General features: G+C 51.7%; 1 protein-coding gene across 1 annotated transcript in view; it reads right to left on the bottom strand.

Moving 5' to 3' along the window:
- Window positions 1-10,504, bottom strand: part of LOC103076380 (putative protein C3P1) — a 28,854-nt gene that overhangs the window by 16,266 nt on the left and 2,084 nt on the right. Inside the window, exons 4-21 of the mRNA XM_007460644.1 lie at window positions 10,299-10,369; window positions 10,112-10,200; window positions 9,947-10,029; window positions 9,623-9,710; window positions 8,425-8,527; window positions 8,165-8,285; window positions 7,783-7,898; window positions 6,927-7,067; window positions 6,636-6,845; window positions 6,260-6,469; window positions 5,802-5,963; window positions 5,183-5,312; window positions 3,359-3,436; window positions 1,794-1,991; window positions 1,500-1,611; window positions 1,095-1,180; window positions 852-991; window positions 245-451 (exon numbers count right to left, since the gene is read on the bottom strand). Coding sequence (XP_007460706.1) covers window positions 245-451; window positions 852-991; window positions 1,095-1,180; window positions 1,500-1,611; window positions 1,794-1,991; window positions 3,359-3,436; window positions 5,183-5,312; window positions 5,802-5,963; window positions 6,260-6,469; window positions 6,636-6,845; window positions 6,927-7,067; window positions 7,783-7,898; window positions 8,165-8,285; window positions 8,425-8,527; window positions 9,623-9,710; window positions 9,947-10,029; window positions 10,112-10,200; window positions 10,299-10,369 — 2,345 coding nt within the window. The remainder of the gene's footprint in view (window positions 1-244; window positions 452-851; window positions 992-1,094; window positions 1,181-1,499; window positions 1,612-1,793; window positions 1,992-3,358; window positions 3,437-5,182; window positions 5,313-5,801; window positions 5,964-6,259; window positions 6,470-6,635; window positions 6,846-6,926; window positions 7,068-7,782; window positions 7,899-8,164; window positions 8,286-8,424; window positions 8,528-9,622; window positions 9,711-9,946; window positions 10,030-10,111; window positions 10,201-10,298; window positions 10,370-10,504) is intronic.

The following is a 10,504-nucleotide window of genomic DNA, read 5'->3' as shown; positions in this document are numbered from 1 at the left end:
AGAAAAAAAAAAAAAAAAAAAAAAAAAAAAGAAGAGACAAGGTTTGAACCCGAGCCTGACTCCAAAGTCCCGAAGTGGGGACTCTGTGATTGAGCTTTCAAATCATTGTCTCGCACCTCACTCCTCTCCTGGAGGCCTGTTCACTGATCTTGGGCCCACCTGCCCCTCCCGTGATCACACAGCCTGGAGCTCAGGAGAAGCCCCACTCGCTGCACTGGCAGCAGGGGCTGGGGGTGCCTATTACCTGGACCAGGAGTGTCTTCCTCACGTGGTCCTGGACCCCAAAGCCCATGACCTTGACCTCCACGTCCACTTTGCCTGTTTCAAGTGGCAGAAGCACGAAGGGCACCGTCTTGGAGGAGGTGGGGGGCACGACAACCACCTGGCGGGAAGGGGCTCCTGGCTTTGCAGCACTGCACAGTGGCTCCTTGTGGGGGAACTCCACTCGGACCTGGGGCAGGGTGGGCAGTTAGAGGGTCCTGATGCATGAGGAGGCCCAGGACCCTAGAGTCACAGTCTCCTCCCTGCCCCCACCCTGAGAATCCTGAGTAGGTGACAGTGTAGCATAATGATTGAGAGTGAAGACCCTGCCTGGGTTCAAACCCCTTCTGTCACTTAGGTGCTATGTGATCTCAGGAAAGCCACGTAAGTTTCCTTATCTCCAAACCAAGAACAGTCATAGTATCCATCTCCTGGGGTTATTGTGAGGCTTAAATGGGAAAATGTCTTAGAAACTTTTTCAAAAAGGCTGCCTCTTCACTGGCTCCTTCGAATAATGGACACTCCGTCCCCCTTATAAAACACACTGACAGACATTTTTGGGGGGAGAGGGGAAGGCTGGGGGGCTTCACCTTGACCGGGTGGACCATGAAATTGTACAGCACAGCTTGGATCTGGACCTGCTCATTCCTGATCACGGAGAAGGGCAACTTAAGATCCACAAAGAATGATTTCATAACTGTCAGCTCAAAGGGGTCGGAGACGCAAAGACCTAGAACCAGGAGAGCACTTGACGTTAAGCGGAGGCCAACTGCCCTGGGGCTGGCCAGGGCCACTGTTCTCCTTTTCCTTCCGCACTGGGCTCGTGGGGTCACCTTGTCCAGCCTTGACACTGACGGCCACAAACTGCCACGTGGTGATGGAATCTGGCACGGTCACAAGGGTGCTGTAGTGCGAGATGCTGCAGAAAGTGCCAGGGTAGGGGAAAGGGAACATAAGTGAGTCTGTGTTGCCTGGACAGAGCCTCTGATCGAGGGTTACTGTCTTGGGCTTACCATCACTATGAAGGGGTCAGTGGGTCACCCACTTACCGAAATTATCACTAGAGGGACATCATTTGGGGGGACCCACTGGGATCTTTATCCCCATCCAGGAAGTCTCCTGTCACGGGACAATGCTGCGAGCTCAATGTCACTGCTGGGGGCATTGGCCATGATGGAAGGCCCCTGATGCATGGACGGGCCAGGGACCAGAGGCTGGCATGGGGGCCACAGTCCTACCCCGATTCACTTTTGGGCAGAGTAAGCTTCTTCCAGAACCAACTTTCAGGGAACAAGCTCCGGACAGGCTGGTCCTCCTGGAAGATGTCATCAAAGTCCTCGTCTTCATCCACTGTAGGGAGGAGATGTGGGGCAGGGTTTCTTTTGCATGTCTCCCATGACCCACCAGACTCTTCAGTGGGGTCCTCCCACCTCATCCCTCCACGGCACATGTCACCCCTTGACCTGTCCATGGCACTTCATGTCCCTCAGTGGAGCCCCCCGACCCTGTGCCTCCTGCCGTGGCCCCCTCACTTGTCCCCAGAAGCAGCTGCTCCTCTCGGGCCTCCCGACTCAGGGCCTCAGACACATGGCAGCAGCTCAGGAAAGCGGCGATGCAGACTGGTCCATAGCGGACATGATGGGTCCTCTCCTCACACGATAGCCCCACTGGGCTCTCCCGGAGCCCAGCCTCACAGCACTTTCGCTCCAGCTCCGTCTCAAACTTGTTCACTGCAGGCCAGAGTTAGTGGGACAGAGGAGGGGCTGGGTAGGACCTGAGGAAGCAGGGACCCATCCACCTCAATGCCACGTACACCTGACCTCCGTTTAGCCATATCTCTGGCAATGCTGTCCCTAGAACTTTGCCTGTATCTTTCCCCTGAAGTTTCACATTGAACTCATATGATGAGTTCTGATGAGGAAGCTGAGGTACAGAGAGGTCAATTCACTGGCCCAGGGTCACACAGCTCACAAGTGGCAGAGCTGGGACTGGAATTGGTGCTGCTGCTTCGGCTACTGCTTCTCCTTCGTTTGGGACCGGGATTGGCAATGCCATGTTTATTTACTGAAGCTGGGATTTTGACTCCTGGTTTTCGTTGTGTGTTTTAAAAGAATGAAAACACAAAACTTGCTGTAGAGCATGATGTCAAGTTGAATGCTTCTAAATTAGCGAACTGAAGGAATGCACTTAAAGATAAAAAATATTATAGCAATTTAATAATCTTATTGTCTACCATATAACATGATTAGAACATCTATAGTTAAGTGATTATTACCATAAATAAAACAACAGTTTATATTATGTACTTTTCTCAGAAGGTTAGCATGATTTTCGATATTGAAATTAGAGTTAGGGTTTTACCTCAGTTTTTATTAGATTTCACTTATTTTCCCTTTATTTAGTTCCACAAAGTCATTAGTGCTGCTTAAAAAGACTGACAAATCTAATATTCACAGAATCCATGCTTCTAACAATACCCAGTGCTGCCTCTCATCTTCCTTGAACTCTAGGCTTCTCGGTCCCGTCCACACCCTGGTCTTGGTCTACATATCATCCATCTCCCCTTTCATCTACCTTCCTTCCGGTATCACAGAAGCTAGACATCTAAAAACTACATTTCCCAGACTCCCTTGCTGCTAGGGTTCTGGATGGGATGAGATTCTGCCACCCAGATGCTCTTGTATAGAATTTGGAAAGTGGAAGAGAGGTGGAGACCATTTTCCCTGCAACGGTGGTAGCTGATGGGTGGGCTCCAGTCTATGTGCTTTTGTAGCAGGCATAATTCTGTGTTTCACTATCTACCTGCCAGCTTCATGAGAGATATTGGCAGAGTTTCCTGAGATTTCATGCATTGAAACCTAGGTTTCATGTATTGCAAGAACTACAATGGAGTGACCTTGAGTCTCAGCAAGCAGCCTTCCAACTTCCACTCCTAAAGTTCAGCTAATGATTTTGAAAGCATCAAACTCCCATCATGAAATCACCTCCCCTCCCCGCCCCCCAACTGGAGTACCTAGAGTGGTTTCAGTTTTCTGTTCTAAGCCCTGATGAATACAGGTTAGGGAGCCAGGAGGGCACATCCAGCTTTAGCTCTGACCTGCATTCCTCTTGGTCTCCAGGCTCTTCAGGGAGCGGCGGTGACGGCTGGGAGATGGGCTCTGGGGGCAGTGCCAGTCTGGGGATCAGAGGGAAGAATGAGAGAACAAGTGTCAAGATCATTATCAACATCCTTGAGATTTATTGGGTGCTTACTGCATACCCAGTGCTTTATATGCATCACCTCATTTTATCCCACAGCCTCTTCGTAGTCAAGATTTGCCACTTAAAAGTCGTGCAGGGCTTCCCTGGTGGTGCAATGGTCAAGAACCTGCCTGCCATTGCAGGGGACACGGGTTCAAGCCCTGGTCCGGGAAGATCCCATATGCCGCGGAGCAACTAAGCCCGTGAGCCACAACTACTGAGCCCATGTGCCACAACTACTGAAGCCCGTGCACCTAGAGCCCATGCTCTGCAACAAGCCGCCGCAATGAGAAGCCCACGCACTGCAACAAAGAGTAGCCCCCGCTCGCCATAACTAGAGAAAGTCCGCGCGCAGCAACGAAGACCCAATGCAGCCAAAAATAAATAAATAAAATAAATTTATTAAAAAAAAAAAGTTGTGCAATCTTCAGCAAGTCACTTAACCTCTCTGGGTTTTGATTTCTCCAGCTATGTAAAATGGAATAATCATAGTTCTATCTATGAGATTATGCATATAAACGTACTTAGCACAGGGTCCAGCTTGTAGTAAATAGAAATTGTTATTTTTAAAAATATATTTATTTATTTATTTATTTGGCTGTGCCAGGTCTTAGTTGCAGCACTCAGGATCTTCATTGCAGCATCCGGGGTCTTTTAGTTGTGGAATGTGGGATCTTTTATTTGTGGCATGAGGGATCTTTAGTTGCAGCATGTGAACTTTTAGTTGTGGCATGTAGGATCTAGTTTCCTTACCAGGGATTGAACCCAGGCCCCCTGCATTGGGAGTGGGGAGTCTTAGCCACTGGACCAGCAGGGAAGTCCCAGAAATTGTTATTAGTAACACTATTTATAGCTGAAAGAAGACCCTCCTAGTTGTCCCCAAAATATCCATTCTCCTCTATCGTTTGTGGACTAAACCTCTCCATCTTTTTTTTTTTTTTTTTTTTTTTTTTTCCGTTATGGGGGCCTCTCCCTGTTGTGGCCTCCCCCGTTGCGGAGCACAGGCTCCGGGAGCACAGGCTCCGGACGCGCAGGCTCAGCGGCCATGGCTCACGGGCCCAGCCGCTCCGCGGCATGGGGGACCCTCCCGAAACGGGGCACGAACCCGCGTCTCCTGCATCGGCAGGCGGACTCTCACGCACTGCGCCACCAGGGAAGCCCTAAACCTCCATCTTTTATGTATCACTCAGAATGAAGACTACATTTCCCAGCCTCCTTTGTACCTAGATAGGGCCATGTGACCGAGTCCTGGCCAATGAGATGAGAGAGAAGTGTACTATTCTTTCCACTTCCCCTCATCCTGGTGCCTGGCAGGAGGTCCTGGTGGTACTTCATCTTGGAATACGGCAGAGCAACAAGCTAGAAGGAGCCTGAGTCCCAGAATGACCTCTGGACTGTTACTGAGCAAGAAATAAACTTCTACCTGTTTAAGCTACTGTTAATTTGTATCTCTGATACACATGGCCAAAACTACATCTTAATTAGCACACAGTAAGTTACTTCTATTATCATGTACATTTTATGGCGAGATAAACTGAGAATCAGAGAGGAAATATGACCGGCCTATGGTAAGTGGCAGGGTCCTAGATTTTTGCTCATCAGTTTCACACCGAAGTCCACGTTCCTAACCACTAGATAGCACTTCCCCCACCCCTGCCGTCTTCCTGCCCCCCTTATGTACCTGAGCTTGCCAAAGTGTCCATGCCTGTGCTCATCTTCATGTCCAGTCCAGCATCCTTGAACACAGCAAGTCTGTCTTTCCCACTGCCTGCTGTGCAGCCAATGTCATGTTCCTCCACCGTATCCCAGACCTGAGGGTCAAGAGAGGAACCTGGGGCTTCCCTGGTGGTGCAGTGGTTGAGAGTCCGCCTGCCGATGCAGGGGACACGGGTTCGTGCCCTGGTCCGGGAAGATCCCACATGCCGCGGAGCGGCTGGGCCCGTGAGCCATGGCCGCTGAGCCTGCGCGTCCGGAGCCTGTGCTCCGCAGCGGGAGAGGCCACAACAATGAGAGGCCCGCGTACCGCGGGAAAAAAAAAAAAAAAAAAGAGGAACCTGGATTTGGAGCCTGTATGACCCGTCCAGGGAAGGAGCAATGGTGCACTGTAATTGCTGGTTCAAATAATAATTTTCATATAATCACCCATTTACTGAGCCCTTACTACCTGCCAATCTCTATGCTGTGCACAGGCTCCTTGAATCCTTGCAACCACCGATGTTGTTCATTTAATAGGTGAAGAAACCGAGGCTCCAGCTAGAATCTCCAGGCAATCTTTGGGTCCAAAGCCCACATGTTCTTACCTTCTTCTGTGTGAGCTTGTGTTTGCTGTTCAAGATATAGACAGCCTTGTCCACGGCCACCAGCCCCACTGTGGCCTCTGCATCACCTGTCACCTTCAATTCCACCTGGCTGCTGGGCTGTACAGGCTGGAGGTATCCTTCATTCTTCATGCCAACCTTCAGCTAAGCAGGGAGAAAGAGATGTCAGTATAAGAGGCTCATAGGTCACCCAGGGGCTTCCCCAAGTCCACTTTCAAGTTCATGCTCCCTCAGCTCCGATGGAGCATCTGGGAACTCCACCAGGCCAAGCTCAACTCTACACATTTACTTGCGTCTTCTCCACCTCTTAAGTTGAGGTTTTAAGGCCACATCACTTCTCCCCCCTCTCCTCTGCCTCCAGACGGAGAGCCCTTGAATTTGTACAGACCATCTCCCAAGCATTATGATGGTGGTGTACAACTTCAAGGAGCTGGACTCACCTTCTCTTTGCATTTGTCATTCACAGCAATCCAAATGGAATCAGCCACCAGTTCAGGGTCCTGCCCCGTTCCCCTTGGCAGTAAATAAAAGGCCAGGATGCGGAAGGAAGGAAGCATCTTTGAAGTCACATCAATAATGGCTGACGTGTAGACACTCCCATGACTTTTTAGCTGATGTTTGGCATACACGATCTGGCCCTTACTCAGGACCTTGGAGACAAGGGAGACTACGGATGAGAAGGGATGAGAACCAGCCCTTCCCCTAGGCTATCCCAGCCCACAAGGGAGCCCCCTAGTCCCTTTGCTTCAGCCCCTATAGGTCTGAGTCCATCCCAGATGGTTCCCACCAGCTCAAGTCCTGGCCCTAACCCCTCACCAGGATGGTGAAGTGAGTGATCCAGTCCTTGGTTGCAGGATTTTGATGCTTTGTGTTGAGGCTCAGCTGGATGTTGCTGCCAACTTCTGTGCCCAGTGTCTTCACCTCAATGTGCAGGAAGTTCCCTGACCCATCCTGAGTTGAGTAAGGCCAAGCCGTCATCCTGGCTGAAGCCTGCTCCTCTGGCTGGAGAGGTGCATCAGTTTCCACCTGGGGAGCATGATGGGCAATTAAACCCCTAATAACCCTTCCAGCTCACACAGTCCCAGCCCCACTATCCCTGCCCCATACCAGGATAGGGAGCTCCTTCAGATCTCCATTGGTGTTGATGGTCAGAGTGGCCACCCCACTGGACGAGGTATGTACTTTGTGGTTTTGGCAGCGGACGAGGACTTTGGAGGCTGGGGACCCATCAGGATTTGAGACGAAGACCTGCGGTGGAATCTGGCCTGAGATCAAGGACAGGCCTGGGGGTGGCCTGGTGTAAGAGGTGGGAACTGGGAATGCAATCTGGATAGGACTGCCTTGTACAGCTGTACAGGTTGTGCACTGAGCAACACCAGGGGCACCTCTCATTTAGAGCCTATGAGTGGAGCCCCTAGAGTTTTGCAGAGTACAACCGTATGTGGCAGCCCTGGGTGTTGGTATACCGGGGGGGAGGTAAGGGTGGGGGGAACTGAGGGTGAAAAGGGTAGGAGGAGATGTGGAGGGCTTGGGGAAAACTTGGAGTAGGATTGGCACCAAAGGATGTCTCCAGCTTTTCTAATGCTTATCAGACATTTCAAAGTGTCTCCAGCTTTTCTAACGCTCATCAGACATTTCAAAGTCACCCCAAATGAATGTACATAAAAATAGCATGCTTTCTGGGCAAATGTAGCCTTAAGATAAACTTCTAAGCATCACTTTCCAGCCTGACTGTGATCCCTAACACCCCCACAGAGAAATTCTGGAGCCATCACTGTGCTTTGGGGGGACCTGGTTAAGACTTGAGGGAACCTTGGGATTGGTCTGGAGGCATGATGGACTCAGCTCTCAGAAAAATGAGCTCTGGGAGGCAGATGAAACCTGTGTGGGTTTTTGTCTCCTGGGAAGGTCTGTTTCAGGGAGGGGCCCAGAGTCCCTGTGTGGAGTGAATCCAGACTCTGACCCTAAAGTGGAATGGCATCCCTGGCTTGAAATACTGGGGTGTCCTGGTGAACTTGATGTTGTATGGGCTCTGGACAATCTTCACCGCGGAGGTCTCGGCCTGGACCATGTCACCCCCTGGAGAGACAGGAGGATCGTTAAGTTCTGCGGCAGAGGTTCAGTTTCCCGGGGAAAGAGCAGGCTGGTATGGGAGGCCCATCTTGGTGAAGGTAGGAAAAGACAGTAACACGATTTCAGTTCCTCCCAGCACTTCCAGCATTCCCCCATTTCTCTGATGAGGAAACTGAGGCAGGAGGTGGCCCAAGGTCACATGGGTGGAGTGTCTGGGTTGGGAAAGGACACAGTGTCCCGACCTCAGCCAGGGCCCTGGGTGAGGGTGGCACCTGTGGAGAAGACAGTGACGTTGACAAAGATTGAGGCCCCAACGAAGTCCTCTTCCGGGCCTTGGAATGTGGCCATCAGTGTGCCCTTCTGGAGGGAGACGTGGCCGAGGCCTTCAAAGATCTGCTCTCAGTGCAAGAGAGAGGAGGGGAGATGGTTTCTTGGGAAATGGGCGATAGCAGAGGAAAGGGAGGTGGGGAAGGGGGAAAGAAGGGGGAGGAGGTGGGAAAGGAGAGACAGGGGAGGGGTGGGTCTCAGTCACCTCCACCCTCTGCAGGGAGCTTTGGATGGGGATCCGATGGGAATCCTGCTTCACCCCAAAGATGGCCAGAGCGTGTCCATCCACTGGCTTGTTGAATATATATCTGGGGGGTGAACAGCCATCTCACTGGCTCTGAAGCACCCACACAACCTCATATATCTGCAGAGACAGCCTGTGTAATCTCATGGGGCTGCAGAAATGGCTGTAACACTTTGGGAGGGGTGGAAGTGGCCCCTGGTAACTTAGATGTTTCCATTACTGACCAACACAAGCCTGGGAGGTGACAAATATGTCCCTTAAGGCCTTGCTGGTTACAGATGAAGCCTGTGCAACCTCACAAGATGGTAGAGGTAGGCTGTACAGCCATATGGAGCCACAGAGAAATCTGAACAAGGACTTCACTGGTGGGGCAGTGGTTAAGAATCCCCCAGCCAACGCAGGGGATACGGGTTTGATTCCACATGCCGTGGAGCAACTAAGCCCATGCGCCACAACTACTGAAGTCTGCATGCCTAGAGCCTGTGCTCTGCAACAAGAGAAGCCACCGCGATGAGAAGCCCACGCACCACAATGAAGAGTAACCCCTGCTCGATGCAACTAGAGAAAGCCCGCACACAGCAACGAAGACCCAATGCAGACCAAAAAAAAAAAGAAAGAAAGAAATCTGAACAGCCCCTGGGATGGCAAAGGTGGCCTATGAAGCCTCATCAGGAAGTCTAGGTGACCTGTATAGCACGATAGAGCTGCAGAAATGGTCTGTATAATGGCAAGAAGTGGCAGATATGGCCCTTACAACCCTAGGTGGACAATATGGCCTGTACAGCCTTGTAAAGTTGTGGGGATGGTCTGTAAATTCCATAAGGCAACATATGTGACATTTGCAATTTCATAGAACTTCAGAGATGGCCTGGACAACCTCACAAGCTGGCGAAGGTGCCTATGCAACCTCGTGGACCTTTAGAGATGGTCCAAACCATGAGATGTCGTATAACTCCATTAGGTAGATAAGGCGGCCTGTACAACCCCAGAGACCTGAAGGGATGGTCTGCAGAACCTCATGGGACAAGACTGTCTCATGGGTGGCAGACAGTGTGTCTCCTATACCCTAAGAGCCACAGAAGTGGCTCGTTTCTCTCTACCCATTCAGTTTCTTGGCATTTCTGGTCCTCTGGCCAGGCTGGGGGGTAAAGGAACTCACCGGGCCTGGATGTTCACACCCAGAGCCTCATCGTTGAGGCAGAAGAAAGTCTTGTTTGGTGTCAGCTGGACCTCAAAAGATGGGAGCGCTGGGTGCAGTAAAGAGAGAGTCACCCTCAGCGTTTCACTGTCACCCCCACCCCCCACCGCACGTCCCCTCCTTGCCCCACTCGCTCCTTCCTCAGTGATTCTGGCAGCCCCCAAGGGCTGGAACACATAGTCGTCAGGCCCCGGCACACAGTAGGTGCACCGTGAGACCTGCTTTGCATTTCCAGCCCTGGTCCTTGCGAGATCCACCTTGTCCACCCTGGCACACCCTTCTCACCAAACTCCTTCACTTCAAAGGTTGCCTTGAACTCCTGCTTGGGTGCACTTTGGTATCTGGCTTCGATGCTCCAGGTCCCAAGACTGAGGCACAGAGAGTTAGGAGAGATGGAGCCTGAGAAGGAGAACCTCCCTCCCTCCACCCCTAGGGTTCCCAACGGGGCACCTGATGAGCTCTGGGAGGTGGAAGGAGTTTGCGAAGACACTGTCCTTGGCCAGGAGATCCTGGCTGATCACGGTGATCCCCTCTGGGTTCTGCGGGGATATAGGGGGTGGTTGGTTCATGCCCCAGGCCGTCAGCATGTGATATAACCCCAGTGTCAGGGATCCACCCTCCCCTCAGGAGAGGTCACCTTGATGTCCAGAGTGAATGTCCTGGGCACAGGATCCATCCTGTGGTTCACAGTGTACACCCGGTATTGAACTGGAGGAGGAGGGAAGGCTCTGAGCACGGGATAGAGTTTGGAGAGGGGGTGGGTGTAGTCATTAGGATCTTGGGCAGTGGGGGGACCTTGGACAGAAGGACACCCTGGGAGGTGGAACATGTGGGCACGGGGGA

The sequence above is a fragment of the Lipotes vexillifer genome, unplaced genomic scaffold, assembly GCF_000442215.2.
Source record: "Lipotes vexillifer unplaced genomic scaffold, Lipotes_vexillifer_v1.1 scaffold1011, whole genome shotgun sequence".
Lineage (NCBI taxonomy): Eukaryota > Metazoa > Chordata > Mammalia > Artiodactyla > Lipotidae > Lipotes > Lipotes vexillifer.
Note: the sequence above shows the minus strand (reverse complement) of the source record. Positions and strands in the feature narration are given on the sequence as shown.